Below are 27,830 nucleotides of genomic sequence, written 5' to 3'. Positions count from 1 at the left end.
CACACCGTGGTGAACAAGCACGATATTACGTGTGAAACCCGTCCGCCTTTCTGTAACCCGTATTGACTGTCTGCGATAAATATCATCGCTATAACCTATTGGGAGTGCGACCATTTTCATTGGTTTTATGCCCCATATATTGTCAGGATTCCCCACTTATTATCCCATGTATTGTGCGGATTGCCCACCTGTTGCCCCATATTGTCATGATTTCCTGCCTGTTGCCTCATGTGGGGAGGGATCCGTAAAGGTAGACAGTTGAGTCATGATTTTACCACCCCCTCAACCTTAAATGGGGCGGTACACATGGCACTGCAATTTGTGGCTGCTGCAAACCTCACCCCCCCCCCCCCCGGTCACATTGGGCAATGCTATTCAACTGAATGGGGTTGTGCCACAACAGCCCCTATTTATTCGGTTGGGGCGTACTGGTGTGGGCTTTACAGGGTTAACATAAGGGCTCCCAGCTGCCTGCCAACCCCACAGCGGGTCACAGGGCGATGCGGGTGTAAACCAACCCCCAAGTGGACTGTTGTGGTTTCACATTTGTTTATGGACTAAACAGTTCCACCCGTTACAATCCAGCGTCCATTTCCCGTAGTACCAGCAGGAGGTGCACTCTGATGTTTCATTATATTTACTGTATTTGTAAACTTTCCCGCACTCTGAACATGAAATAGGACGCTCGCCCGTATGAACTTTGTGGTTTCTAGGAAATAAACCTTTGTTTGGAAAACATTTCCCGCACTCGTAACAATAAAAAGGGCGCTCACCTGTGTGTAAGTAGGTGTTCTTTCTTAGTTAAACATTTCCCGCACTCTGCACAAGATTAGAGATGCTCAACTGTGTGTATTCTCTGATGGTTAAGAAGGTTTCCTTTCTCAGTAAAACATTTCCCGCACTCTGAACATGAATAGGGACGCTCACCTGTGTGTATTCTCTGATGCCTAAGAAGGTTTCCTTTCTCAGTAAAACATTTCCTGCACTCTGTACATGAATAGGGAAGCTCACCTGTGTGCATTCTCTTATGTCTAAGAAGGCTTCCTTTATGATTAAAACATTTCCCGCACTCTGAACATGAATAGGGACGCTCCCCTGTATGAATTCTGTGGTGCTGAAGAAAGTGTCCTTTTTCATTAAAACATTTCCCACACTCAGAGCATGAATACTAGGGAAGCTCATTTGTGTGTATTTTCTCATGTTTAAGAAGGCTTCCTTTACGATTAAAACATTTCCCGCACTTTGAACATGAATAGGGACGCTCACCTGTGTGTATTCTCTGATGGTTAAGAAGGTTTCCTTTATGATTAAAACATTTCCCGCACTTTGAACATGAATAGGGACGCTCACCTGTGTGCATTCTCTGATGGTTAAGAAGATTTCCTTTCTGAGTGAAACATTTCCCGCACTCAGAACATGAATAGGGACGCTCCCCTGTGTGAATTCTCTGGTGCTGAAGAAAGTGTCCTTTTTCATTAAAACATTTCCCGCACTCAGAACATGAATAGGGATGCTCACCGATGTGTATTCTCTGATGCATAAGAAGGTTTCTTTTACAAATAAAACATTTCCCGCACTCTAAACATGAATAGGGACGCTCACCTGTGTGATTTCTTTGGTGCTGAAGAAGGTGTCCTTTTTCATTAAAACATTTCCCGCACTCAGAACATGAATAGGGAAGCTCACCTGTGTGTATTCTCTTATGTCTAAGAAGGCTTCCTTTACGATTAAAACATTTCCCGCACTCTGAACATGAATAGGAAAACTCATTTGTGTGTATTCTCTTGTGCTTTAGAAGGTTTCCTTTTTTACTAAAACATTTCCCGCACTCTGAACATGACAATGAATTGTCTCCTGTATGGTATAAAGAAGATTCCCTGAGATGAGATGGTTTCCCGCACCCGTCGGCACTGTCAGATATTAGAGGACTATGTGAAGTATCAGGAGATTCCAATGATCTCCTCCAATGGTGAGGTCTGTCATGTATATTATGAGGAACGGGATTTACTTCTGGAGAAGATGCCATGTCATTATCTTCTGTAGTCACATCTTCCTCCGATGTCCTTCTATTCCCACCACAGAGTCCGTCTGTCAGAAGACAAGAAAAATTACCAAGAGTTTTCCACACTCATATACACTGCTCAACACTTTATAATCACAGTATAGCATCAAGTCAGGGAAACTCCTGGGATATTCATCTGGTCAGTGAAGTAGTAGAGGGGGTTGTTACCAACAGGTGCACTAGATGGGCAACAATGAGACGACCTCCAAAACAGGAATGGTTTTACAGGTGGAGGCCACTGACATTTTTCCCTACTCATCTTTTCTGAGTGTTTGTCACTAGTTTTGCATTTGTCTGGGGTCAGTGTCACTACTGGTAGCATGAGGCCATACCTGGACCCTATAGAGGTTGCACAGGCAGTCCAACTCCTCCAGGATGGCACATCAATACCTCCCATTGCCAGAAGGTTTGCTGTGTCTCCCAGCACAGTCTCAGGAGCATGGAGGAGATTCCAGGAGACAGGCAGTTACTCTAGGAGAGCTGGACAGGGCCATAGAAGGTCCTTAACCCATCAGCAGGACCGGTATCTGCTCCTTTGTGCAAGGAGGAACAGGATGAGGACTGCCAGAGCCCTACAAAATGACCTCCAGGAGGACACTGGTGTGAATGTCTCTGACCAAACAATCAGAAACAGAATTCATGAGGGTGGTCTGAGGGCCCAACGTCCTCTAGTGGGCCCTGTGCTCACTGCCCGGCACTGTGGAGCTCGATTGGCATTGGTCATTGAACTCCAGAATTGGCAGCTCCACCACTGGCACCCTGTGCTTTTCACAGATGAGAGCAGGTTCACCCTGAGCACATGTGACAGACGTGAAAGGGTCTGGAGAAGCCGTGGTGAACGCTGAGTTGGCTGTAACATCGTTCAGCATGACCGGTTGGGTGGTGGGTCAGTGATGGTCTGGGGAGGCGTATCCATGGAGGGACGCACAGACCTCTACAAGCTAGACCAGGGGTGGGCAAACTTTTTGACTCGAGGGCCGCAATGGGTTCATATATTGGACCCGGGGGACGGACCAAGAGTAGATGGACGGTGTGTATGTGTGAATTAATATAAACTCAATTTAAATTTCAATGCAGTTATGCCAGCGTGCCCCCTTTCCATGCAGATGTGCCAGCGTGCCCCCTTTCAATGCAGATATGCCAGTTGGCCCCATTTCAATGCAGATATGCCAGCATGCCCCCTTTCAATGCAGATATGCCAGTTGGCCCCATTTCAATGCAGATATGCCAGCGTGCCCCCTTTCAATGCAGATATGCCAGGGTGCCCCCTTTCAATGCAGATATGCCAGCATACCCCCTTTCAATGCAGATATGCCAGGGCCCCCTTTCAATGCAGATATGTCAGCATGCCCCCTTTCAATGCAGATATGCCAGGGCCCCCCCACCCACGCGAGACCAGTGCACTTACCTCAGGCAGTGCTTCTCTTCAGTCCCCCGATGTCTCCTCAAGTCCTCAGTCCTCCCACCTCCTCCTCGGCCAATGGCATGGGATTTGCCTTTCAGCCAATCAGGAAGCGGGAGGACCCGCTTCCCGATTGGCCAGGAGGAGGATCCGTGTGACAATAGCGAATTTTAATTTGCTATTGTCACACAAAGGACGGGCACAGAGCAGTGCGCCCCGGCCGCCACTGCCGAAGTTCCCAGGGTGGCCCGGTACCGTTTGATCCACGGTACCGGTCCGCGGCCCAGGGGTCGGGGAACACTGCGCGCTCCACGGACTGGAATAAAAACGTCCGCCGGGCCGTAGTTTGCCCATTCCTGAGCTAGACAATGACACCCTGACTGCCATTAGGTATTGGGATGAAATCCTTGGACCCATTGTCATACTATATGCTGGTGCAGTGGGTCCTGGGTTCCTCCTGGTGGACAACAATGCCCGGCCTTATGTGGTGAGAGTATGCAGCCAGTTCCTGGAAGATGGAGGAATTGATACCATTGAATGGCCCCCACGCTTGCCTGACCTGAACCCAATAGAACACCTCTGGGACATTCTGTTTCAGTCCATTCGATGCCACCAGGCTGGACCTCAGTCTGTTCAGGAGCTCAGTGATGCCCTGGTCCAGATCTGGGAGGAAATACCCCAGGACACCATCCGTCGTCTCATTAGGAGCATGCCCCGGCGTTGTCAGACATGCATACAAGCACGTGGGGGCCATACACACCACTGAGGACCATTCTGAGTTGCTGCAATGACATTTCACCAAAATGGACTCGCCTGCTGCATCATTTTTTCACTTTGATTTTCGGGGTGTCTTTGAGTTCAGCCCTCTGTAGGGTGATAATTTTCATTTCCATCAAACTATGTGGCATCCTTTCCTTCCTAACACATTACCCAGTCCATACCAGTATAGATCCTAACACATTACCCAGTCCATACCAGTATAGATCCTAACACATTACCCAGTCCATACCAGTATAAATCCTAACACATTACCCAGTCCATACCAGTATAGATCCTCACACATTACTCAGTCCATACCAGTATAGATCCTGACATATTACCCAGGCAATACCAGTATAGATAACCAGTATGATGTTTTTCTGGGTGCAATCACAACACCAAACTATGACAACTAACCAGATCAATGATACCACCCAACCAAACATCACTAAGTAATGCCCCATACACACGTGCAGATTATCTGCAGACTTTTGACCTCATATAATATGAGGTCAAACCTAAACACTTTCAATTTGTATGCAATCCGGCAGGCCCTTGCACTACATAGAAAAGGTAAGTCTGCAGACTTTTAATCTGCAGGTGTGTACGGGGCATAAGCTTTAACCCATTCTTGTATAATTACCCGAGCTGATATCTGGAGAAGTTTCTTCCTCTTTAACTGCGTCCATCATCCCAACCTCCTCTGTAAAATGCTGATTACCCCTCACATACGTCTTTTCCTTTATAACCTCAATTTGTGCATTTATCAGATCTTCATCCTAAACCAACAAAATGGCAGAAATAATATTAAATACACAAAATAATAATAATAGAAGAATGATATCTCTTAGGGCTTGGGATCACTTTCCTACATTCTCATCTACCTGATGATGGTGGGGGATGGTGTGATCTTCCTGTGTGGAATCCCGGGAATACGGAGGATGGGGACATCTCTCTGGTGGATTTCTGTAACTGGATGACTCCTCCATGGTGTCCTGGTACTGCTTTCTATGACCTTTTGGAAACTCAGCCTCCTCCATTACAAACTTCTCATCATCCTCCTCTTTTATCTCTTCTTTAATGTTAACTTGTGTGGAATCCCGGGAATACAGAGGACGGGGACATCTCTCTGGTGGGTTCCCATTACTAGATCCATTTGTAGGAAACACACACACTGACTGAATACATTGTTTCTATGTGTTTATCAGATGATGGGGGATCTAGGTGGACCCTCCGTACTGCTCTCTCCTTTACAATAAAGTCTCCTCTTACCCGGTGATGTGAGGGGCGGCTGATTCTCCATCATGACGTCTTTGTAGAAGTGGATCTACAGATCCTCAAACATCAATCCATATACCCAAACAGTTTTTGTATTTAGTGGCCATCACTCACCTGTGCTGATATCTGGAGAAGATTCCTCCTCTTTAACTTTGTCCATCATCCCAACCTCTTCCCTGAACTGCTGATCACCCCTCACATACGTCTCTTCTTCCTCTTTAACCTCATCTTTTATATCTATAAGATTTTCATTCTAAACAAACAAAATAACAGGGAATGGTTTCTTTAAAATGTGAGCACAAATAACCTTATACCTAAAAGTGGAATATATTTTCATACAGTCAGATCTCTTTTACAATCTCTACTTCCATCTTTACCTACCTGATGATGGTGGGGGATGGTGTGACCTTCCTGTGTGGAATCCCGGGGACATCTCTCTGGTGGGTTCCCATTACTGGATCCATCTGTAGGAAACACACACACTGACTGAATACATTGTTTCTACAGTGCTGTGCGAAAGTATTCGGCCCCCTACTGCTCTCTCTTTTACAATAAAGTCTCCTCTTACCCGGTGATGCGAGGGGCGGTTGATTCTCCATCATGAAGTCCTTGTAGAGATCCTTGTGTCCTTCTAAGAATCTTCTGAGAATCCTCCGCTCCTCTCTGGTCAGGTCTGTGTTTTGCTAATAGAAATAAGAGTGATGTCATGTGACCTCCCAGAATCCTCCTCACCTCTCCGGTCAGGTCTGTGCTTTTTTAAAAGAAATAAGAGCGATATCATGAGAGAGAAAGAAAGGTGGCAGCATTGGGTAGTGGGGGACAACAGTGTCAGTGGGGGTTGTGGAATATGGGTGAGCAGTGTGGGAAAGGGGGTGAGGAGAGGGGAACAACAGTGTTGGATGAGGAATGAGAAGTAGGGAACAGGGGTGATAGATGGGGGTGAGGAATGGGGGACAGCAGTGTTAGATGGGGGACAGCGGTATTAGATGGGGGTGAGGAATGGGGGACAGCAGTGTTAAATGGGGGGGGGGTGAGGAGTGGGGGCCCAGTTGGTGTTGGGGCAGAGGACAGGATTAATGTTAGTAGTGATGAGGAAGGAAAGCTGCTGAATATTTCCAGAGGTGAGTGTCGGGGTCACCCAGAGCTCTGCCTCTTCCCCAGATAGATTATGAGAACCTCGGCTCTGCCTAGAGAGGGCGCTACAGGAGAACGGGAGGAAGTTTTGTTGCTCATCCTACTTCTGTGATTTCACCGGGGGACTGCAATCTGATTCTCAGTGTTATGCGTTCCTCTGTTTCTGTTCCCCCGGCATAAAAACGGAAGAAGAACATTTTCTTTATGTAATTAAAGATTATATATAGAAAATAATATCTTATTACCTCCTCTGCTGCCACTTCCAGCTACGTCTCCTCTCTTCTTCCTCCCGTCTCGCCTCTGAAATTCCTATTTATATCTGACATCACTTCCTCTGTGGAACTACATCACTTCCTGTCAGTATTTTACATCTCTTCCTGTTTGTACCTCATCACTTCCTGTCTGTTCGTTCCATCTGAGAGAAGTCAGGTCACCACCTTGTGGACCATATTGTAAGGTGACCAGATTTTTAAAATGAAATCCGGGGACATATTTGGTTTTTTTGGGCAAATGGTAAACTATTTTATTAGCATATTTCCTTGAAATGATCTATGAGATGTATGTGGGATGTGTTTATGGAATGATTGTATGATATATATGTTATTTCTCACATTTCGTCCATGAGATAGAAAAGAAATACGGCAGAGCTTCAATGTGCAAATAGTGGTGAAACACCCTATATAATAATAAAATGTAAAATATGCACATAAATTTTACTATGTATTGTGATTATATATGGGGGGAGGGGGGTCACCACTATTTGCATATTGCAGCTCTGCGATATTTCTTACCTTTTATTTACCATTGGTTGATTTGCACACAATATTCATTTATAGGTTTTACCATTATAAGTCCATTTGTAGAATTTTATAGATGAAGTGTAGGGCAGTGCGGCATTTTTTGTTTTTTATTGTTACACGTTAGATGAGGGAACCGATAACAAGATTCTCTTATTGCTTTTCAGATTTTTTTAGTTGCATGGTAGTTGTTTTACTTGATTTGTTATGTCCCCTGTATGCTGTTGGTCAGTGCGCCCCCTGTATGCTGGTGGTCAGTGTGCTCCCTGTATGCTGGTGGTCAGTGTGCTCCCTGTATGCTGGTGGTCAGTGTGCTCCCTGTATGCTGGTGGTCAGTGCGCCCCCTGTATGCTGGTGCTACGTGCAGGGTGTAGGAGGATTCTACATGCAGGAGGATGCTATGTGCAGGAGGATGCCACATGCAGGGTTCAGGAAGATGCCACATGCAGGGGTCAGGAGGATGCTACGTACAGAGGGCAAGGCTATTACCTATTATTTTTTCTACTGTATGTAATGACAGTATACATGTAATTATTTTTGTGTGTGTATGTTTTGTCAGTATATGTGTGAATATTATTTTCTGTGTGTGGGTGGGTCTGTGTAAGGTCACTCACACCCAGCCTGTATAAAACATATACACCTCACATCACCTCACCACCAGAGCGACACTACAGGAGATGGTGAGAGACTGCAAACACATTATTGCAGGAGATGGTCAAAGACTGCAGACATAGTATAGGAGATGGTTAGAGACTGCAGACATTTTACAAGAGATGGTCAGAGGCTGCAGACATGGTACAGGAGATGGTCAGAGATTGCAGATATGATAAAGGAGATGGTCAGAGACTGTAGACATTTTACGGGAGATGGCCAGAGACTGCAGATATGGTAAAGAAGATGGTCAGAGATTGCAGACATGATACAGGAGATGGTCAGAGACTGCAGACATGGTACAGGAGATGGTCAGAGACTGCAGACATGGTACAGGAGATGGTCAGAGACTGCAGACATGGTACAGGAGATGGTCAGAGATTGCAGACATGAAACAGGAGATGGTCAGAGATTGCAGATATGATGATGATGATTGATTTTAAGAGATAGACAGGGACTGAGTTTATAGCTGAACCCGGTGTAAAGTGTATAGTATCGCAGCGCTGCTCCACTCTATTTAAACCAGCTCTGCAAGATTAAGTCAGTAATCCTCCTTTGAAAGTACAACCAAGTGACAGAAGACAGCAGCACATCCAATTTCCAAAATAAAAAATTGTCTTACAAACAGTTAACTGCTGAAGATTAGTGGAGGACAGTAAACAGTTAATGGGTCTCTGAAGCTTCTAGCCTGAACCAGCAGTAAATCCTCCAACAAAACATAAAAAACCATGCAGCGCACACAGAGCTCCGGCTAAATAGCTGAACAGAAGCTGAAATGGGTAACGGCCATGTGTCCCTGGTTTTGGAGAATGCTGCTGCAGGGTCTTCTTATCAGTGTATCAGGCAATGTGCAGCTCAGGTTAGGGAGATAAAAAAGTGAGTGAGGGGAGAGGAGGCTGATTGGTGACCTCACACTGCCTGAACACCGAGATATCTGGAAGACACTGCAGCCGACCAGCATTACATGTAACAGTGCTTGCTCTAATTGTAGTCATACCTTCTTGCATCTCCCTTCTGGTGCCCTCATTCAGCCCTGCTCCCAGTCAAATGTGGCGGGCTGGAGAAGGGCGGGGGGAGGAGTGTTATACTGCCTGCTGACTGGCTTTGGATGGAAAGGAGGAGGAGCTCCACATTTCAGCCCGCCCATAGCCGACATCAGAGCTTCTATTTGACAGCTCTGCTCCACTCACTCTCACTGACACACTGCTGAATGTACTGCTAGGCTGTCAGCAATAGGTACACCGCCCCTGAATCCGGGGACAGAATCGGGGACACACGTGGTCCAGGGACAGTGTCCTCATTCCAGGGTCTGTCCCTGAACACCAGGGACGTCTGGTCACCCTACCATATTGGGATTTTTGTACTTAGCGTACTTACGGTGATTGTAGGCGTATTTGTTCCTCGCAGTAAAACAGTTGAGTTCTCTCGGTGATGTTTTGGTTATTTGCTCTAACAGGTAACTTTTCAGGACTGGCCTTCAGGGTGTTCTCCCTTCATCTTCTTCCCAACAGTATCAGTATTTCTTGCTAGAAAACTACTTAGAACCCCCAAACATTATACAATCTTTTTTATTTTAGTAGAGACCAAAGAGAAAAAAATGGCGGTCATTGCAATTTGTTATGTCACACGGTATTTGCGCAGCGGTTTTGCAAACGCAATTTTTTGGGGGAAAATACACTTTAACCATTTCCCCAAATGGACGTACCCATACGTCTTTGGGGTTCAGTGGTAATAGCGGGGTGGTGGGTGCACCTACAGGCATCATCCCGGTATCATTTTGTTCAGCCGGCGATTCTGTACAAGGCAGAAGTGATCTGTGAGAGGATAATTAGACACTCGATCACTTCTGCAGGTGATGGAAGGAGGTTCCACCCCCTTCCAACGCCTCTCCCGGGCTCTCCAGTCCCATCACGGAAGTTAGGAGCGATGTGGCCGGCGGTGATGGCTGCCCTGTACACAGAGATAGGAACAGACATCATTCCCCTCGCTCTGTAACCCTGGAGACCAGGAGCGGCGAGTATTCCCCACTTCCGGTTCTGCCCCTTTGTTTACCCGGCCACCAATCTCAGTCTGATCGGCTGCAGGGGGGGCCAGTGGAGAGATTTGGAGCTCTAATAGACCCCCGATCTCCCCATAAAGAGGACCTGTCATGCCCTATTCCTATTACAAGGGACCTTTACATTCCTTTTATTAGGAATAAAAGTGATCAAAAAAAATGTAAAGGGAAAGTGTAAAAAAATAAAAATAAATAAAAAAAAATGTAAAAAAAAACAATTAAAAAATGGTGGGTGGCACTGGTGGGTGCTTGTGGGCACTGGTAGGTGGCACTGGGGGCACAGATGATCCTCTCCTCTTCGGACCGATGTCCCTCTGACAGCAGCCGGCGATCGTTGCTTTTTTTCTCCTCACACTGACAGTGTGAGAAGAGAAAAAACAGCTGATCGCCGGCTGCTGTTTACTTTACATGATCAGCCGTCATTGGCTGACAGCTGATCACGTGGTAAGGGGGCGGGTTCGCCCCTGATCTCCAATCTGGGATCAGTCGAGTCTCATGGACTCGCTGACCACAGAGTGAGTCGGGGGCGCCCCGCAGGGAGCGCACAGGCCGCTCGTTGCCGAGAGGACGTCAATGTACGCCCTCCCGGAAATTCAGGTCCGCGCTGTAGCCGTCTTCGGCTATAGCGCAGACGCCAAGTATTTAAGTACCGTAGTTTGGCGCTATTTCAGAAGTGTGAGCAATTTTAAAGTATGACATGTTAGGTATCTATTTACTCAGCGTAACATCATCTTTTGCATTGTATTAACAAATTGGGCTAACTTCAGTGTTTCTTTTTTTTAATTGATGAAACAGTTTTTCCTGGTGCCTCCATGGCAGCATATCTGTGATAGAGCTCCACCTCTACTCCGCCTCCATGGCAGCATACCTGTGATAGAGCTCTGCCTCTACTCCGCCTCCATGGCAGCATACCTGTGATAGAGCTCCGCCTCTACTCCGCCTCCATGGCAGCATACCTGTGATAGAGCTCTGCCTCTACTCCACCTCCATGGCAGCATACCTGTGATAGAGCTCCGCCTCTACTCCGCCTCCATGGCAGCATACCTGTGATAGAGCTCTGCCTCTACTCCGCCTCCATGGCAGCATACCTGTGATAGAGCTCTGCCTCTACTCCGCCTCCATGGCAGCATACCTGTGATAGAGCTCTGCCTCTACTCCGCCTCCATGGCAGCATACCTGTGATAGAGCTCTGCCTCTACTCCGCCTCCATGGCAGCATACCTGTGATAGAGCTCCGCCTCTACTCCGCCTCCATGGCAGCATACCTGTGATAGAGCTCTGCCTCTACTCCGCCTCCATGGCAGCATACCTGTGATAGAGCTCCGCCTCTACTCCGCCTCCATGGCAGCATACCTGTGATAGAGCTCTGCCTCTACTCCGCCTCCATGGCAGCATACCTGTGATAGAGCTCTGCCTCTACTCCGCCTCCATGGCAGCATACCTGTGATAGAGCTCCGCCTCTACTCCGCCTCCATGGCAGCATACCTGTGATAGAGCTCTGCCTCTACTCCGCCTCCATGGCAGCATACCTGTGATAGAGCTCTGCCTCTACTCCACCTCCATGGCAGCATACCTGTGATAGAGCTCTGCCTCTACTCCGCCTTCAGGACTAGTGAATAGCTTAAAAGAAATACGCCCCCTACTCCCAGCATTCTCCTTTTTTTTCCTCATACCTCTGGACTGGTGAAGAGTTTGCAGTATGTCCTTACCACTGCCTCTGTGCAGCTTCCGTTGGGTTAATCCTCTCCCAAGCGCAGTCCCTGTACTCGGGCCGCTCTTAGCGCTACAAAGTCTGGGAACCCCTTCTGCGGATCTTTTGGGGTATGCAGAGTTTCCTAATGAGGAACGCAGTCTGCCATAAACTCTTTTCCATAAAGAGCTTGTTTTGTGATTGGCATTGATGGCGGCAGCAGCAGGATCAGCATTCTTTGACCCCCCCACCCCGCTATCTTTCTTCAGATATCTATGTTTATTTCCCCCCCCTCTCCAGGTGAGTTTGTTCCATTTTTTTTTTTAATCTCTCCTTCCCCTCCATCTGCTTAATTTTCCCCTTTCTCTTTACCAGCCAGCCAGGTGTTCCTTGGGGTGTAGATTTTCCTTCCTCCATTCATTCAGAGGATCATTTATTTAAAGGAGAAAAATGTGTGTGTGTATGTATGTGGATATGTGTGTGTGTATGTGTGTATATATATATATATATATATATATATATATATATATATGTGTGTATGTATATTAGTAATGAAACAAGCCTTCCCATTTTTAGTTTAAAAAAAAACCAGCAAACAAATATTGCCTTTTTTTCCGGTAAGAGCAGGTCCCAGGGATTTCACTCCCTCCCCTTCCCTACAAATTCTGATTAATCAGTCTGAGGCTTGCTGGCAAACTGTGTGCAGCCTCGTCAGGTCGTGTCGTTGACCAAGTATGTCTTTTTCTGGTATTTCCTTTAAAAAAAAAGAGCATTAGAATATCCTTTCTTTTTCTTTTTTTTTTTGGGCACAATTTTGAAGCTTTCTTCCTCCTCCCTATTTTCAGCTGATCCTCTTGCTATAGCCAACATGAGCCATTCACCTCATGATCAAGATCCACAAATGTCTATTAGGTATGGGACCACCCTTGTGTGAGTATCAAAAGAGCGCACTGACAAATGTGTTTTAAAAAAAAAAAAAAAAAAACACATTTCTCTCTCGATATTTTTTAGCCCTGTTTACTCGAAGAGATTGAGAAAGTCATTCCGGACATTATGCTTATCCTCGTGAACGCAGTCCGGGCCACAGATCGCATTCATCTAGACATAGATCTTCCAGTCAATCTAGATCTCATAGGAGCTATCACTCTCCCTCTCCTCATACGTGTTCGGGGAGGAAAAAATGCTGGGCCTGTGGCACCACACCCCTACCTAACAAGCTGGTCTTTCAGAGCTGCTTTAAGGAATACGCAGCTGACCGAGACCAAGAAAGTCTACAAGTGGCCAGCCTTTTGAAATAGACCATGAAAGATTCACTTTCTGAACTGGCTTCTATGATGCCTGCTCAGGCAATACCTCAGGACCCGCAGACAATGGACGTTGATCCATAGGTGCCAGGCCCCTCTATGGCCAGCATGCCAATTCCCCCTTCAGGGCACAGGGCCAGAACCCCTTCTCAGGAAAAGGAGGGGATTGAGGAGGAGTGGAAGAAGACGGAAAATAAGTTTTCACTTGCAAAGTTTGGGAAACTTTACCCTCTAGTTCCAGCTGATTCAGAGCCCCTGGTTTCGATGCCAGTGGTGGATGCAGCAGTGACCCAAGTAGCAAAGAATGTTACTCTTCCTATGGATTCAGCATCCTTTAAAGATCCTTTAGAGAGGTGTATGGATCTGGGTCTCAAAAGGAGCTATCTTGCTTCAGGTGCAGCATGTAAGCCAGCAATCGCCCTTACATCAGTGTCCACAGCAATAAAAGCCTGGACAGAAAACATAAGAGTCGGCTATCAGATGAGATGTGCCAAAGCAAGACATCATAAAGGCAATGAATGAGCTGAAGATGTCAGCCGGTTTCGTCGGAGAAGCAGCAATTGACACCATTTGCTGCTCAGCCAGAGCAATTCAGTCATGGCCAAAATGGCTTTATTGCTAAAGCCATGGGCAGTGGATATTGCTTCAAAACAGAACTGGTGAAGGATTCTCTTTGACGGGAAGGCGCTGTTTGGGGAGAGATTGGACAAAGCAATCTCCAGAGTGACTGGTGGCAAGTCAGGCTTACTTCCACAAGACAGATGGGTTGGGAGATCCAGAAACTTCTCTTCTAGATTTCAACAATCCAGGTCAAGAAATTTCAGACAGTCTCGCCAAAATAGAGATGGCCGGGAAACCTGGAGGGGTACCGAATCTTCCTTTCTGGGGACAAGAAAAAGTAAACCTTTCTCCACCCTCCAGGATAAAACAAAATCATTTTGACATAGGGCAGGCCCAAACACTCCCTGTAGGATCCAGGCTCAAACATTTTGTGCCAGTTTGGGCAAACAGATGCCAGGACACTTGGGTCCTATCTACAATAAAACACGGACACTACTGGACTTTCTCTCCTCAGCCTCCTCAAGATTACTTCAAGAGGACAGAGATCCCAACATCACCACAAAAAGCGGAAGCTCTTCTGCAGTTATAACGTCTCTCCAAGTACAGAGCGCAGTGGTTCCAGTGACCACTTCGGAGCAATATACAGGTTTTTTACTCCACTCTATTCCTCGTTCCAAAGAAAACTGGGGGATGGAGACCAGTAATAGACCTGAGGAAGCTCAATCGACATATCGATCTAGAAAGTTTCAAGATGAAATCTCTGCAGATGATAATCCAAGCAGTACAACCAAAGGAATTGGGTACTCTCAATACATCTTCAGGATGCCTATCTGCCCATTCCAATTCTTCCGTCCTTTCAGAGATACCTGAGGTTTGCGGGGGGCATCTACATCTTCAGTTTCAGTGCCTTCCACTCGGCCTATGCACTACATCTCGGGTCTTCACCAAGGTCCTGGTCTCTACCATAGCCCTTCCCATGGAAAAGGACCTTCGGGTATAGCATTACCTGGACGACATCCTCTTGCTCGCGGACAGTCAGAGTCAGCTTCTTGCACAAAGGGACATCTTGTTACAGTCTTTGACCCAGGCAGGGTGATTAATAAACAATCAGAAGAGCCAGCAGATTTATCTTGGAGCATTATTCAACACCAGTCAGGGTACAGTGTCATTACCCATACAGAAGGCAAAGATCATCATTCAGAGAGTTTCCAAGATTTTGCGCAACCCCCATCTGACAGCTTTTCTCTGTTTTAGCCTCATAGGTTCATTGTCAGCATGCATTCTGATGGTACCATGGTCACGTTGGCATCTGAGGTACTTTCAGACCGGCTTCCTAAAACAGTGGAAAAAACAACGTCTCTCACAGCTCATCCTCTTAACACCATGCATGCGCAGAAGTCTTCATTGGTGGACAAAGCTTCAGAACCTCTCCAAACCGCGATAGTTGGGTTCCCTCTCCTGGGCCACAATTACTTCAGATGCCAGCGGAAAAGGGTGGGGAACCCATTGCGAGGAATTCGAAGTCCAGGGAAGATGGTCCTTTCAAGCCGAGAGCCTAGTCTCGAACATCCTGGAGTTGAGAGGAGCATTCCTAGCCTTAACCTCTCTATCTCCCTACATCAGAGGCAAAATAGTTTTTCTACGACTGGACAACAGGGCAGCAGTCTCCTATATTCAAAAACAGGGCGGGACTCGCAGCACGTAACTTCTGTCAGAAGTAGAACCGATCATGCTCTGGGCAGAGAGAAATCTCCTAGACCTCAGAGCAGTGTATCTCCCGGGCAGGCTAAACAATCAAGCGGACATTCTCTCCAGATCTTGTCCAGACAACAACGAATAGGCCCTGCATTTGCACGTATTTCACCAGATCACCAATCACTGGAAATATCCTCAGGTGGATCTGTTCGCTACACCACGGAACACCAAGCTTCCCAGGTTTATCTCCCGTTTCCACACCCCCAGGTGGAAGCAGTGGATGCTCTGACTTGCACCTGGGACTTCAACACAGGGTATACCTTCCCACCGCACCCTCTTATTCTAAAATTCTTCCTGAGGCTGAAGGAACCAGTACATATCCTCGCGATTCTCCCTTATTGGCCCAAGAGACCTTGGTTTCCACTAGCCATGCGGTTGTCTGTGAGCACACCTTTGACACTTCCCCTGTTCCCTCAACTTCTACAGCAGGGCAGAGTCTCTCATCCACGGGTGTGGAAATTGAGTGGCAGAGGTTTGAAGCCTAAGGCTGTTCCCTGGAAGTCATTTCAACACTGCTTCAAACAAGGAAACCATCCACAAACTCCATTTACTCAAGAGTCTGGGAAAAGTTCCAAACCTTTGTGGCTGGAAAAAATTTTGATCGATTCTCACCTTCAGTCTCCAATATTTTGGGGTTCTGTAAAATGTAGCTGATATTAAAAAATATCTGTAGCGTCTTTTCAGGCGTTGTGTTCAAATAGTTCTTTAGCCAGGCTTAAACAAAGTGTGATTTTATTCAAACACACTTGGCACTTCAAGCATAAATACAATGTAAAAAGTATAACAGTTCAGTACATTGTAAGTAAATAAAAAGTATGTGTCCTGCTAACTCTGCTTCCAAATAGGTGACTGAGAAACAGCTGTTGTAGTTAGACTGGGTGTGTAGGCCTAAAGAAAACAATGAAATGAGGTTTCAATATGTATGTGTCGTTATTCTGTGTGAAGGAGGTGTGTCAGTGTCTGTATGTGATGTCCTGCCATCTGGGCTCCAGGACACTGCCTTTTTATACTGTTTCAGACCGTCAATACTCATAATGCAGTTATGACCTAATACAGTTTAAGCTAAATGTGTGATGCCCATATTAGTAATAATTCCTAATATGTATATGACCAAAACGCTGACTTAGACTTGAACTACTTTGATTGACAGAAACATATAGTAGTATTCTCGAAATACACCATAGTATGAAATGACCTGTTCTACAGTCAAAATAGATAACCTTTGTGACATATACATTCTTTTACAACTGTAACCAAACTTACAAATGGATAATCAATTTCAATATTATGTATATATATATATATATATATATATATATATATACATATATACACATATCACAACACACAATTCTTTACACTCTATTAAACAGTTAATTTACTTAAATAAATAACTTAAATACTAACTCTATTATAGATAACCCATTATTCTTGACATAAAAGATATGTTCACGTGTCTAGTTAAGTATGTCTCAAATATCTCTGAAGCTATATTTGACAAGTTAGCCACTGACCTGTTGACCTCTCAAGCAATGAATTCTGGTCAAAAGAAGGGAGACAACTGGACAAGAATGACATTCAAACTCCTATATTAGGATCTGACCTTATGCCTGGGCTCCCAGTAACAAGGGTAAAGAGAACCTGCATAATTACAAAATCCATGATCAAGCCGAATTAATAAAATAATTCTACAATCCCCCCTAAATATAATTTATTATATTACCTAACTCACGCACACTCCATTTATGGCCCTTTCATTCACATTCTTGAATCAATTGTTCCAGATGTACCATTGTTCATTACTTGATCAGTTAAGCCAGAAGTAACTCTTCGACTAAATACACCTGTCATCATTTCTTCACCTTTTTTCATTTCTTTCTTAATTAAGTTATAAAATCGCTTCATTCTAATCATAATACAGATTTGAAATAAAATACATAATATCATAATACTAAATAAAATCACTAACGGATGCAATAATATATTTCCGGCTGCAGTAGTAACTGAAGTTTTTCCCCACATCGATACAGTATGTTTAAACCTTAACCACCATGAATGACCTGAAAACTCAGACCAATCATGCTCTATTCCTTGTAAATTTCCCTGTTCATGCTTAAATTTAATCTCTGCCTTCTGAAGTTCTTCAGATAAAGCAATCAATAATCCTTTATCTTTTTGTATGATATCAGCCCATTCCCTCCATGGGAATTCATCTACTTGAGATATATTATATTGTATAGGAAGAACACTTACATTTCTCATAAGCATATTCGTTAAATTAACTCTGATTCCATTTATATTGATTCCTGTAAGGTCTCCCTCTATACAATACAAACCTCGACTCAAAATTTCTGTTTGTGTGCAGGATAAGAAAAAAACTTTTACTGTTTCAGTGTTAGTCATAACTTGAAAACAGACCTTCCTTTTTCCTACTGGAGTAACTAAGTCTAAGGAAGTTTTTAATTTCTCTATTCTTGCTGTACACAATGAATGATTATGAAAACAAGAATGAAAAATACCTTTGTCCTGTTTAGGCAAACAGATTACTTTTGACTGAAAATGTAAACAAGAAGATAAATCTAGTTGTTCTGGTTCCGAATTATTATTTAAAACGAAATCTGTAAACTGTAATTGATAATACAACAACTGAGTATCACTAACTGGTAATCCTAAGACTGTAATTGGAACCAATATTTGTTCTCTCCCAGCTATAGGAATCATTGAGGTACTAAAGCATTCATGCTGATCACATCCTACCCATTTGTTTACCCATAAATCTGTATGATTCTTTGCAAACACATATTCATTAGGTAGATTTTGTAAAATACCTAGAGGGGTTATTCCACTTTGAAAAGCTTGAGCTATTATTTTAAAATTGGTGGAATACTCTGTCTGTATCTCTAGACATATCCTGGCTATGTGGAAATGTTGTTCACTGTCCATCAAATTCAAAGTTATATTTTGTAAATGGACTATAGATGGGCCTATAACTGTTGCTGTCTTTATTATCATGTTTTCTAATATTTGGTTTAAATTTCTCTGAACTTTAATACTTTTACTTCCCACTAAGCCTGCTGTTTCTAGATCAGACTTTAATGTATTAATATCCATACTATTGGTAATACTTCCAATAGTACCAACTCCTCCAAGGATACCTTCTACTATACCTCGTTTATTCCTGTTAACATTTTTACTACTAATTCCAAACCATTTATCGATACCCAATTCCATACTAGCTAAATACTCTAGACATTTAGGATACCTTGATGAAATTTTCCATTCAGAAATGTTAAATTTCCAAAGCATAATAACAAAATGTCCTTCTCTTAAGAGATGTCTGGATTGGAAATGATTAATTTGAAAAGGACTGGCAGCAATAAATTTCCCATTAGTACACTTCGTTTTTTCAGGGGATAAAACAATAACATTGCTAATATTACATTTCATAGGATAATTTCCTAATGTTATGCAACACTCATATATACCTGAGTCATATAGAGTTGGACTAGTGTGATGATAAATAAAACTATTATCTGTCCAATCTATATTTCCAAAATTACCCTTCCGAATTATATTAGTTGAGCTATGGAAAAGACTACCCAACAACTCACCATTTTTCTTCCAAGTTAATAGTGAATTTTGAGGTATATATATTTGCGTAGTGCATCTCAAAATTAAATCATCTTTTCCTTCTGTAACATTAAGAGATTGCGGAGATACCTTTATATCTGGAATAATCAAATCAACAACTGTAATAAGCACCTTTACATTGACTTGAGCTAAACCTCTTACTATTTGAAAATCCCATGTTCTGTTTACATCTCCTATTTCATCTCCTGCAATTTTTAAATGTTCAGGATCTACAAACTGTATGTAATTTTGTGTTAAAAACCAAATATCTGATTTGGATCCTCCTACAGAAGCAATATGTATCCTATCTGTTGTTAAATCGCCAGTCCAAGTTGTAGACTCATTTCCTTTTAAAACAATAACCCAGAATCCCATATTTGTTAAACTACATTCATATGTACCAGTTTTGTTATTATGTAGATATGATCCTTGCATTTTTGTAAACTCTGTTTTGGATTCTATTCTGGCATGTATCTCAATAGTGTTACTTTGATAAAAATATAGTTCCATGCAACAAGTAGTCCCATAACCTATGCAAATGAACCCATATATATCGTTGCTTGTGTCAAAGTTACTGTATCTTGGAAAATGTCTCTTATTCCTGGATAGTAGTAAGTCTCTTTTATGCAGGGTCTCAGTCTGGTTTTCTTCTGCTGAGCTGGAAAAAGTCTTGTAAGTTTGTAAATAGAAGAATGTCATTAAAGAAAAAAGGAGTCCTGTGATGATGAATTTCCTCCCTTTTATGTATTTTCTTTCATTCTGATTTTCTGATGTTTTCTTTATTTCTTTCGGAGTTTGTTGATTCTCCATATTTGATTATCGGATTCCGTAATCTGCTAAAGAAATGCAATATCATTATCTTGGCATAAACAATTTGCATTGATCAGTGTGAACCCATATTTTTTGTTGTCTCCGTGCATTTTTTGCAGAATTGAGAGGCCGTTGGACTTGTATCATTACTCCTAATGTGTCCAAAATCTCAAAGGGACCTTCCCAATTACTTTGCCACGGTCCGGTTTTCCGGAAAGTTTTAATCATGACATGTCCACCTATCGCAAACTTTGAGGAGTGTGGAGGTATCATTTTCTGCATATGAGAAGCTGCATGTGGCAAAATAGTGTTCAGATTGTTTTGCAACATCTGTAACCATTTGGTTCTCTCAATTGCTTCTTTCTGCGGAGTAGACAAAAAAGGTTCGTGTGGAAATACCAGAGGCATTTTCCTACCTGTCATTAGTTCAAAAGGACTGTATTGTGTAGATGAGGACGTTGTACTCCTGATACTCATTAGAACAAAAGGTACGGCATCTACCCATGTACTACCTTTGTCCAATAATATCTTTGCAATTCTGGACTTGATAGTCCTGTTCATTCTTTCTACAATACCTGCAGATTGTGGATGGTATGGAACATGAAATCTTTGTTGTATTCCCAAAAGTTTGCACATTGCTTGCATTATTTTACCTGTAAAATGCGTTCCTCGATCTGAACTGAGGTTCATAGGGATTCCCCAAGTGGGAAAAACATGATTAATCAACATTTTTGCAGTTGTTAGCGCATCATCTGCGCGCACCGGTAATATCTCTGTCCATTTTGAAAAAACGTCTATGATTATGAGAGCAAATCTCAAACCGTTTTTTCCTGTTGGCAGTGGTCCTATATAGTCAATTTGTAATGTGGACCATGGACCATTAGCTGGAGGAACTCTTTGTAAGGGAGGTTTTTGTCCCTTTGGTCTGGGGTTTATTTGAGCACAAATTAGACAAGATTGAATTACACTGTCTACAGTTTCTTCCATTTTTTTCCAGAAAAACTTCTCTCTGAGAACCTCAAGTAACTTCTGCTTACCTACATGGCCTAAGCTTTCATGATTGTATTTTGTGAATTCCACCTGCAAATGTTTTGGTATAACAGGACGCAGAATTCCGTTTAAGTCATGACACAAAATCCCGTTTTCACAAACAAAGGGAGATTTTGGATCAACCTGAGAAGCAGAAAGGGATTGATCCTTTTTCTGTTCTTCTGCAAATGAAGGAATCTGTGTATCTGTTTTTCTGACTACACTCACTGAAACTGCTTCAGATGGAATCTCTGACTGTTCAATAACAGCTGCTTCTTTTGCTAATGTGTCAGCTGTCCTGTTACCAATGCTTAACTCATCATTGTCCTTTTTATGAGCTGGAACTTTCACAATAGAATAAACACAAGGGTTTTTCTCTGCTAGTGTGAAAATTGATTGTAGTGTTTCTTTATGTACCAAAACTTTGTTTGAGGCATCAACAAAACCTCTTCTTTTCCAAATTGGCAAGTAGTCAGTAAGAGAACGCACAACATATGAACTGTCACTATAGATTGCTAGTGGACCGCTGTTCTCTTCATTGTTTACAGTCAGTACTGTTTCTACGGCTAACAGTTCTGCTTTTTGGGCTGAAAAATGTCCTGGAAGTCTGTGCTGTATGGCATATCCTCTATTTGGATACCAGATTGCATAACCTGCAAAATACTCTCCTGAAACACAGTATCGTGAACCATCCACAAACACTGGTTCATCAGTCTTCTCTGCTTCTCTGCGAAACAGAGGAGAGTAGGAATCCTGGACCTCACATGAACACTCATGTTCAAATCCATTATATTCCATCAACTGAGGAAGTACATACTTTGCATTATGTTCAACCTGGATCTGTTTAGGTGATAAAGCCAACAACCATTGTGAAAATCTTTGATTTGAAACACCTGGAACATTTTTCTCAAGGAGAAATTTCAAGGTGGAATGAGGTGTTTGTAAGATAATTTTGTTGAATCCTACTATGTGCTCAGTTGCTTTTACTGCATAGTGAACTCCTACCAATTGTTTCACACATGTGTCAAAACCTTTCTCGACTGGAGTTAAAATCCTAGAGAAATATCCCAAAATCCTCCAATTTCCTCCTTGTAATTGAAGCAACACAGAAGAAATTGCTTTTTCAGATGTATGCACCTGCAAAGCAAATGGTGCTTTCCTTTCTATTGTAGCTAGGGCTGGTGCAGTCTGCAAACCTTTCTTCAAAGATTCAAAAGCTTGTTGATGAACTTCGGTCCAAGGACCAAAACCATTTTCCTCATTGTTTTTCAGAAGTTCATACAAACATTTTGCTTTCTCAGCAAATGACTCAATGAACTCTCTTGAAAAATTCACTAATCCTAGGAACTGTCTTAGAGATTTAAATGTAGTTGGTACAGGAAGTGCGGCAATAGCATTGACCCTTTCTTGCAAAGGTTGACGTTTTCCCGGACTGATCTGAATACCGAGAAACTTCACCTCGCTTTTCATGAGCTGTACTTTACGAGTATTCAGCTTGAGACCTGCATCTTGCAACAGATCAAACAATTCTGCCAAAAGAGTTAAATGCTCTTCCTCACTTTCAGAGGACAATAAAATATCGTCCACATACTGTAGAATACAGTCTGGCCTAGAAAATTTTGATAAGACTTTTGCTAAAGCTTGATGAAATACACTTGGGCTAAGATGGAGGCCTTGAGGAAGACGATTGAAAGTATATTGCTCGTTTTGGAATGAAAATGCAAATTTATATTGACAACTTTTGGTTAAAGCAATCGAAAAAAATCCATTTGCAATGTCAATCACAGAGAACACCTTTGCTTTTGCATCAATTCGGGACATTATGTCAGGTGTTTCTGCGACTAATGGGGCACAATTTGGAGTATATTTATTCAGCATTCTGAGGTCAACCAGAAGCCTGAATGAACTAGGATCATCTCTTTTAGGTACTACCCATAATGGATTGTTTGTAACTGAATTTGTTTTCCTAATAATGCCTTGTTGCAAAAGTTCTTGTATTACAATTGACACTGGTTCAATTGACTCCGGTGGCAATTTGTATTGTTTCTGAGCTGGTGGGTCACGTCCTTGCACATCCACTTCAACATCTTTGAACAATCCTGCCTCATTTTTACCTTGGCTCCACAGATTTTTGAATGATTTGACCAAGTGTTCTAGCTCCTGATTGTCACCGACATCTGGCCATTTATGGTCTTCAGCAATCACTTCAGCTAAACAAATGCTGCCGACTTCACAGTAATCTGCTGGGTCAATTACCACAGGCTTATGATTAATGGAACCTTTCCAGATAACACCGTTACCTAGGTCAATTATCCAACCTCTTTGTTGAATGACATCTGTACCAATAATGTTCTCTGCACCTTGACAATACCAAATATCAATTTCAGTATCTAAATAACCAGGAACTTCGAATGAAACCTGTTTACACTTAGAAGCTTTAGAATTACCTGATCCATTAAATCCAACAACTGTGCAAACAGCTGCGTCTGTCTCAAGAGGTAGTCTTACACCAGTAATTGAAATTTCAGCACCTGTATCAATTAGGAACTTAAGTTTTTGTCCATTCAATTTAGCTTTAATGTAGGGACGCCCACTTTTATCTAGACTTATTGGTGTTACATATTCTAGATGATGGGACTTTATTTCCTTTTTGTTTTCTAGTCAGGGGGTTGGTAATAATGGATTTGAATCAACAGTGGCTGATTGCAAGCTCTTTTCACTCATACCATTGCTGATTGATAATTCTCTGATTTGTTTTATCAGAGGAGCATAAGGAGAAGAAGATTGAGTTATATTTGGACGAGGAGGTGCGGATGGTTCAAGAGGTATAAGTCCATTTTCTTTACCTATGTCTCTTGACTGTTTCATCTGCACATCCCTCAAGAATTTTTTGCATTGCCATTTTAAATGACCAGGGTTTTGACAATAGTAACAAGTAATGGGATCTCTCTTTCTCATTTGCTTGTACTTGTCATTTCTAGTAGCAACAGTCAATCCTGTCTTAGTTGGGGTATGACTATTCCTGTTTAAAGTGTCATTATGAACTAGAGCGATCTTGGACTTAAGATTGCCCTGTTTCATTTGTCTTCTAACTTTATCAATGAAGCTAGCAGCTTCTGACAAAGAAGTCTTATCATAAGCAATCGCTAATGTAGTTGGGTCAAGATATTTAAACTTTTTCACAAATAAATGTATCATTCCAGTGTCATTTTCATCGTCAACACCAAAAATCATTTTGTATGCCTTTGAGAATTTAATTTTAAATTCAAAGGGATCCTCTCTAATAGATGTCTGTAATGCATCTATTGTGTCAATTGACGGAACTTCCTCACCTGTAGTGCATAGTATCAATTGTCGTAATCTGTCAGATTCGTCACCATGTCTTTCCTGTCCATTAGCATCAATAAAAGGTGATTTTGTTAATCGTCGTGCATAGTGTGCAGGTAACCAAAGGTAAAATATATGATTACGTTGCTCATCTTTCAAATTGTATCTGTCAGTGTACGACTCAAATATATCTGCATTAAAAAATGAATCGCAATTTAAACTGTATGATGGAATTTCCTTTAAAACTTTAATTAATTGGTCATGTATTTTCAACTTTAATTTTGCTGCACGGTCTAGTAGTTTTTTCTTCCTAACCTCTGCATCATCCTCACCGTCATTGTCTCCTATTTCCGAAGTATCCGGAATATATGAAACTTGCGTTTTTGACGTAGATGCAGCCTGTCCATTTGTTATAGTAGAAACCTGTCTACTGTCATTCTGTTGTTGTGACAAAACATTTGTTTTTGAGTTAATTTGTTCCTCAAGATCCTCTATATAACTACAGAAAATTTCACAGTTTGGACAATTAAGAGAGTCTTGGGACAAATTTTCATGAATCCCTGTGTTCTGTACAGTGTTACATTCTGTCTGTTGTAATGTACTAATACTTTTGGCAGGTAAATTAACATTAAGTAGCATTTTGTTAAAAATTCTTACCAACTGTAAGATATTAGAGATCTTCTTACTCTGTTTGTTTACAGTAAATTTAGATTTGTCTATCTGAACATTAGCTTGTAAACATTCCTTGTACATATATGCCCATAAATGACTATCATTTGGATACATAGACACATCTTTAAACTCTAGCTTACTGTCTCTAGCTAGATCATCAATAAATTCCATGACTTTTACTCACCGTAATCAGAAGATTTTCTCGTCTTCAGCCGGCTATTACTTCACTGGACTTCTTGTCCACGTCTGATGGAACACCAAAGCCTCTGTTCTAGGTTCTTTTGATCGTTGTTTTTCTTTCCAACTTGGTCACGAAATTGCGCCAAACTCCCCTCTGAGCAAGTTGAAAAAAAATGACGACTATGGCTGGCATTCGCCAAAATGTAAAATGTAGCTGATATTAAAAAATATCTGTAGCGTCTTTTCAGGCGTTGTGTTCAAATAGTTCTTTAGCCAGGCTTAAACAAAGTGTGATTTTATTCAAACACACTTGGCACTTCAAGCATAAATACAATGTAAAAAGTATAACAGTTCAGTACATTGTAAGTAAATAAAAAGTATGTGTCCTGCTAACTCTGCTTCCAAATAGGTGACTGAGAAACAGCTGTTGTAGTTAGACTGGGTGTGTAGGCCTAAAGAAAACAATGAAATGAGGTTTCAATATGTATGTGTCGTTATTCTGTGTGAAGGAGGTGTGTCAGTGTCTGTATGTGATGTCCTGCCATCTGGGCTCCAGGACACTGCCTTTTTATACTGTTTCAGACCGTCAATACTCATAATGCAGTTATGACCTAATACAGTTTAAGCTAAATGTGTGATGCCCATATTAGTAATAATTCCTAATATGTATATGACCAAAACGCTGACTTAGACTTGAACTACTTTGATTGACAGAAACATATAGTAGTATTCTCGAAATACACCATAGTATGAAATGACCTGTTCTACAGTCAAAATAGATAACCTTTGTGACATATACATTCTTTTACAACTGTAACCAAACTTACAAATGGATAATCAATTTCAATATTATGTATATATATATATATATATATATATATATATATATATACATATATACACATATCACAACACACAATTCTTTACACTCTATTAAACAGTTAATTTACTTAAATAAATAACTTAAATACTAACTCTATTATAGATAACCCATTATTCTTGACATAAAAGATATGTTCACGTGTCTAGTTAAGTATGTCTCAAATATCTCTGAAGCTATATTTGACAAGTTAGCCACTGACCTGTTGACCTCTCAAGCAATGAATTCTGGTCAAAAGAAGGGAGACAACTGGACAAGAATGACATTCAAACTCCTATATTAGGATCTGACCTTATGCCTGGGCTCCCAGTAACAAGGGTAAAGAGAACCTGCATAATTACAAAATCCATGATCAAGCCGAATTAATAAAATAATTCTACAGGTTCCTACAGACCGGACTAGGCCTAGGTCTCAGTTCATTAAAGGTCCAGGTGGCCGCATTATCAGCGGCAACAAATTCAAGATGGGCAGTCAACCCTCTTGTAATTACGTTCCTTAGAGGGGTGTTAAAGTCACGCCCTCCGGTCAGACACACCTTTCCAAAATGGGTCCTAACTCTAATCCTGGAAGCCATCCTTTTGCTCCTATGGAACAAATATTGATTGGAACTTATCCTTAAAAATGGCCTTTCTTCTAGCCATTACATCTGGCCGGAGCATATCGGAATTGCAAGCCCTGGGAATCGGCGAGGATCACGTTTCTTTCTTTCCAGACAGAGTGGAACTGCGACCTATTCAAGGTTTCACCGCTAAAGTCGCTACCGCAAGTCACCTCAGGGAACCATGGGCCTTGCCAATTTTTTTCCCAGTCAGAAATATACCCAAGCTTGGACATAGCGAAAGTCCTCAAAAAGTATCACGAGGCTACAGAAAAATTTAGAACATCTAACAGGCTGTTCATTATCCCATGGGGAAAAAACAGAGGGAAGGAAGCCTCTAGCAGGACTCTTGCATACTGATTATCAAACTAATACGTAAAGTGTACAGGGCTAAAGGCATGGTTCCTCCGGAGCAGGTGAAGGTTCATTCAACAAAATCAATTTCTGCCTCATGGGCAGCTAGAGCGAACCTCTCCCTGGTTACCATCTTCAGGGCTGCCACATGATCGTCTCAGCACACATTTATAAAACATTATAGAATTGACCCTGGAACACTCATCACTGTAGAATTTGAAAAAAGGGCAATGCAGGAAGCCCTTTCTTCATCTAAATAAAAAAATAAAAAAAACATTTCTTTGTGTTTTAGCATCTACCCACCCTTTTGTCAGCTAGTTATTTATCACAGGTATGCTGCCATGTAGGCGCCAGGAAAATGGAAAATTGTATCATACTTACCGTAATTTTCCTTTCCTGGTGCCTATCCATGGCAGCATACGCTTCCTCCCTCTGTATTCTATAGCACAGGAGAATGCTGGGAGTAGGGGGCGTCTTTCTTTTAAGCTATTCACTAGTCCTGAAGGCGGAGTAGAGGCGGAGCTCCATCACAAGTATGCTGCCATGGATAGGCACCAGGAAAGGAAAATTATGGTAAGTATAATACAATTTTAAGTTTTTTTTCCCAAATACCATGTGACATAAAACGTTGCAACGACCGCCCTTTTATTCCCTAGGGTCTCTGTTATAAAAAATATATATAATTGGCGGTTCTGAGTAATTTTCTAGCAAGAAATTATTTTTACAACTATGGTACTTAAAAATATCCATAGGCGATGCTTAAAAAGCCTTCACATGTTACCTGTTTAGAGTTACAGAGGAGTTCTAGTGCTAGAATTATTGCTTTCGCTGTAACGTTCACGGTAATACCTCACATGTGTGGTGCGATTACCGTTTACATATGCATTTGTGACTTACATATG

General features: G+C 42.2%; 2 protein-coding genes and 1 pseudogene across 3 annotated transcripts in view; all 3 read right to left on the bottom strand.

The window, feature by feature from the left end:
• LOC309550744 (uncharacterized protein) overlaps positions 1-27,830 on the bottom strand; it is a gene marked incomplete at both ends in the record, with an annotated part of 156,997 nt that overhangs the window by 51,607 nt on the left and 77,560 nt on the right.
• On the bottom strand, positions 830-14,832 carry LOC309548333 (annotated as a pseudogene). Its single transcript has 2 exons — positions 14,700-14,832; positions 830-1,854 (listed from the first exon to the last, which is right to left on the bottom strand). The product of its transcript is annotated as an uncharacterized misc_RNA (transcript).
• On the bottom strand, positions 17,152-19,603 carry LOC309557330 (uncharacterized protein). The gene has a single exon (XM_082260002.1). It carries the CDS (start codon positions 19,586-19,588, stop codon positions 17,207-17,209), a length of 2,382 nt encoding a protein of 793 aa, XP_082116128.1. The 5' UTR covers positions 19,589-19,603; the 3' UTR covers positions 17,152-17,206.

The sequence above is a fragment of the Pelophylax lessonae genome (assembly GCF_965119305.1).
Source record: "Pelophylax lessonae genome assembly, chromosome: 1".
Taxonomy (NCBI): domain Eukaryota; kingdom Metazoa; phylum Chordata; class Amphibia; order Anura; family Ranidae; genus Pelophylax; species Pelophylax lessonae.
Note: the sequence above shows the minus strand (reverse complement) of the source record. Positions and strands in the feature narration are given on the sequence as shown.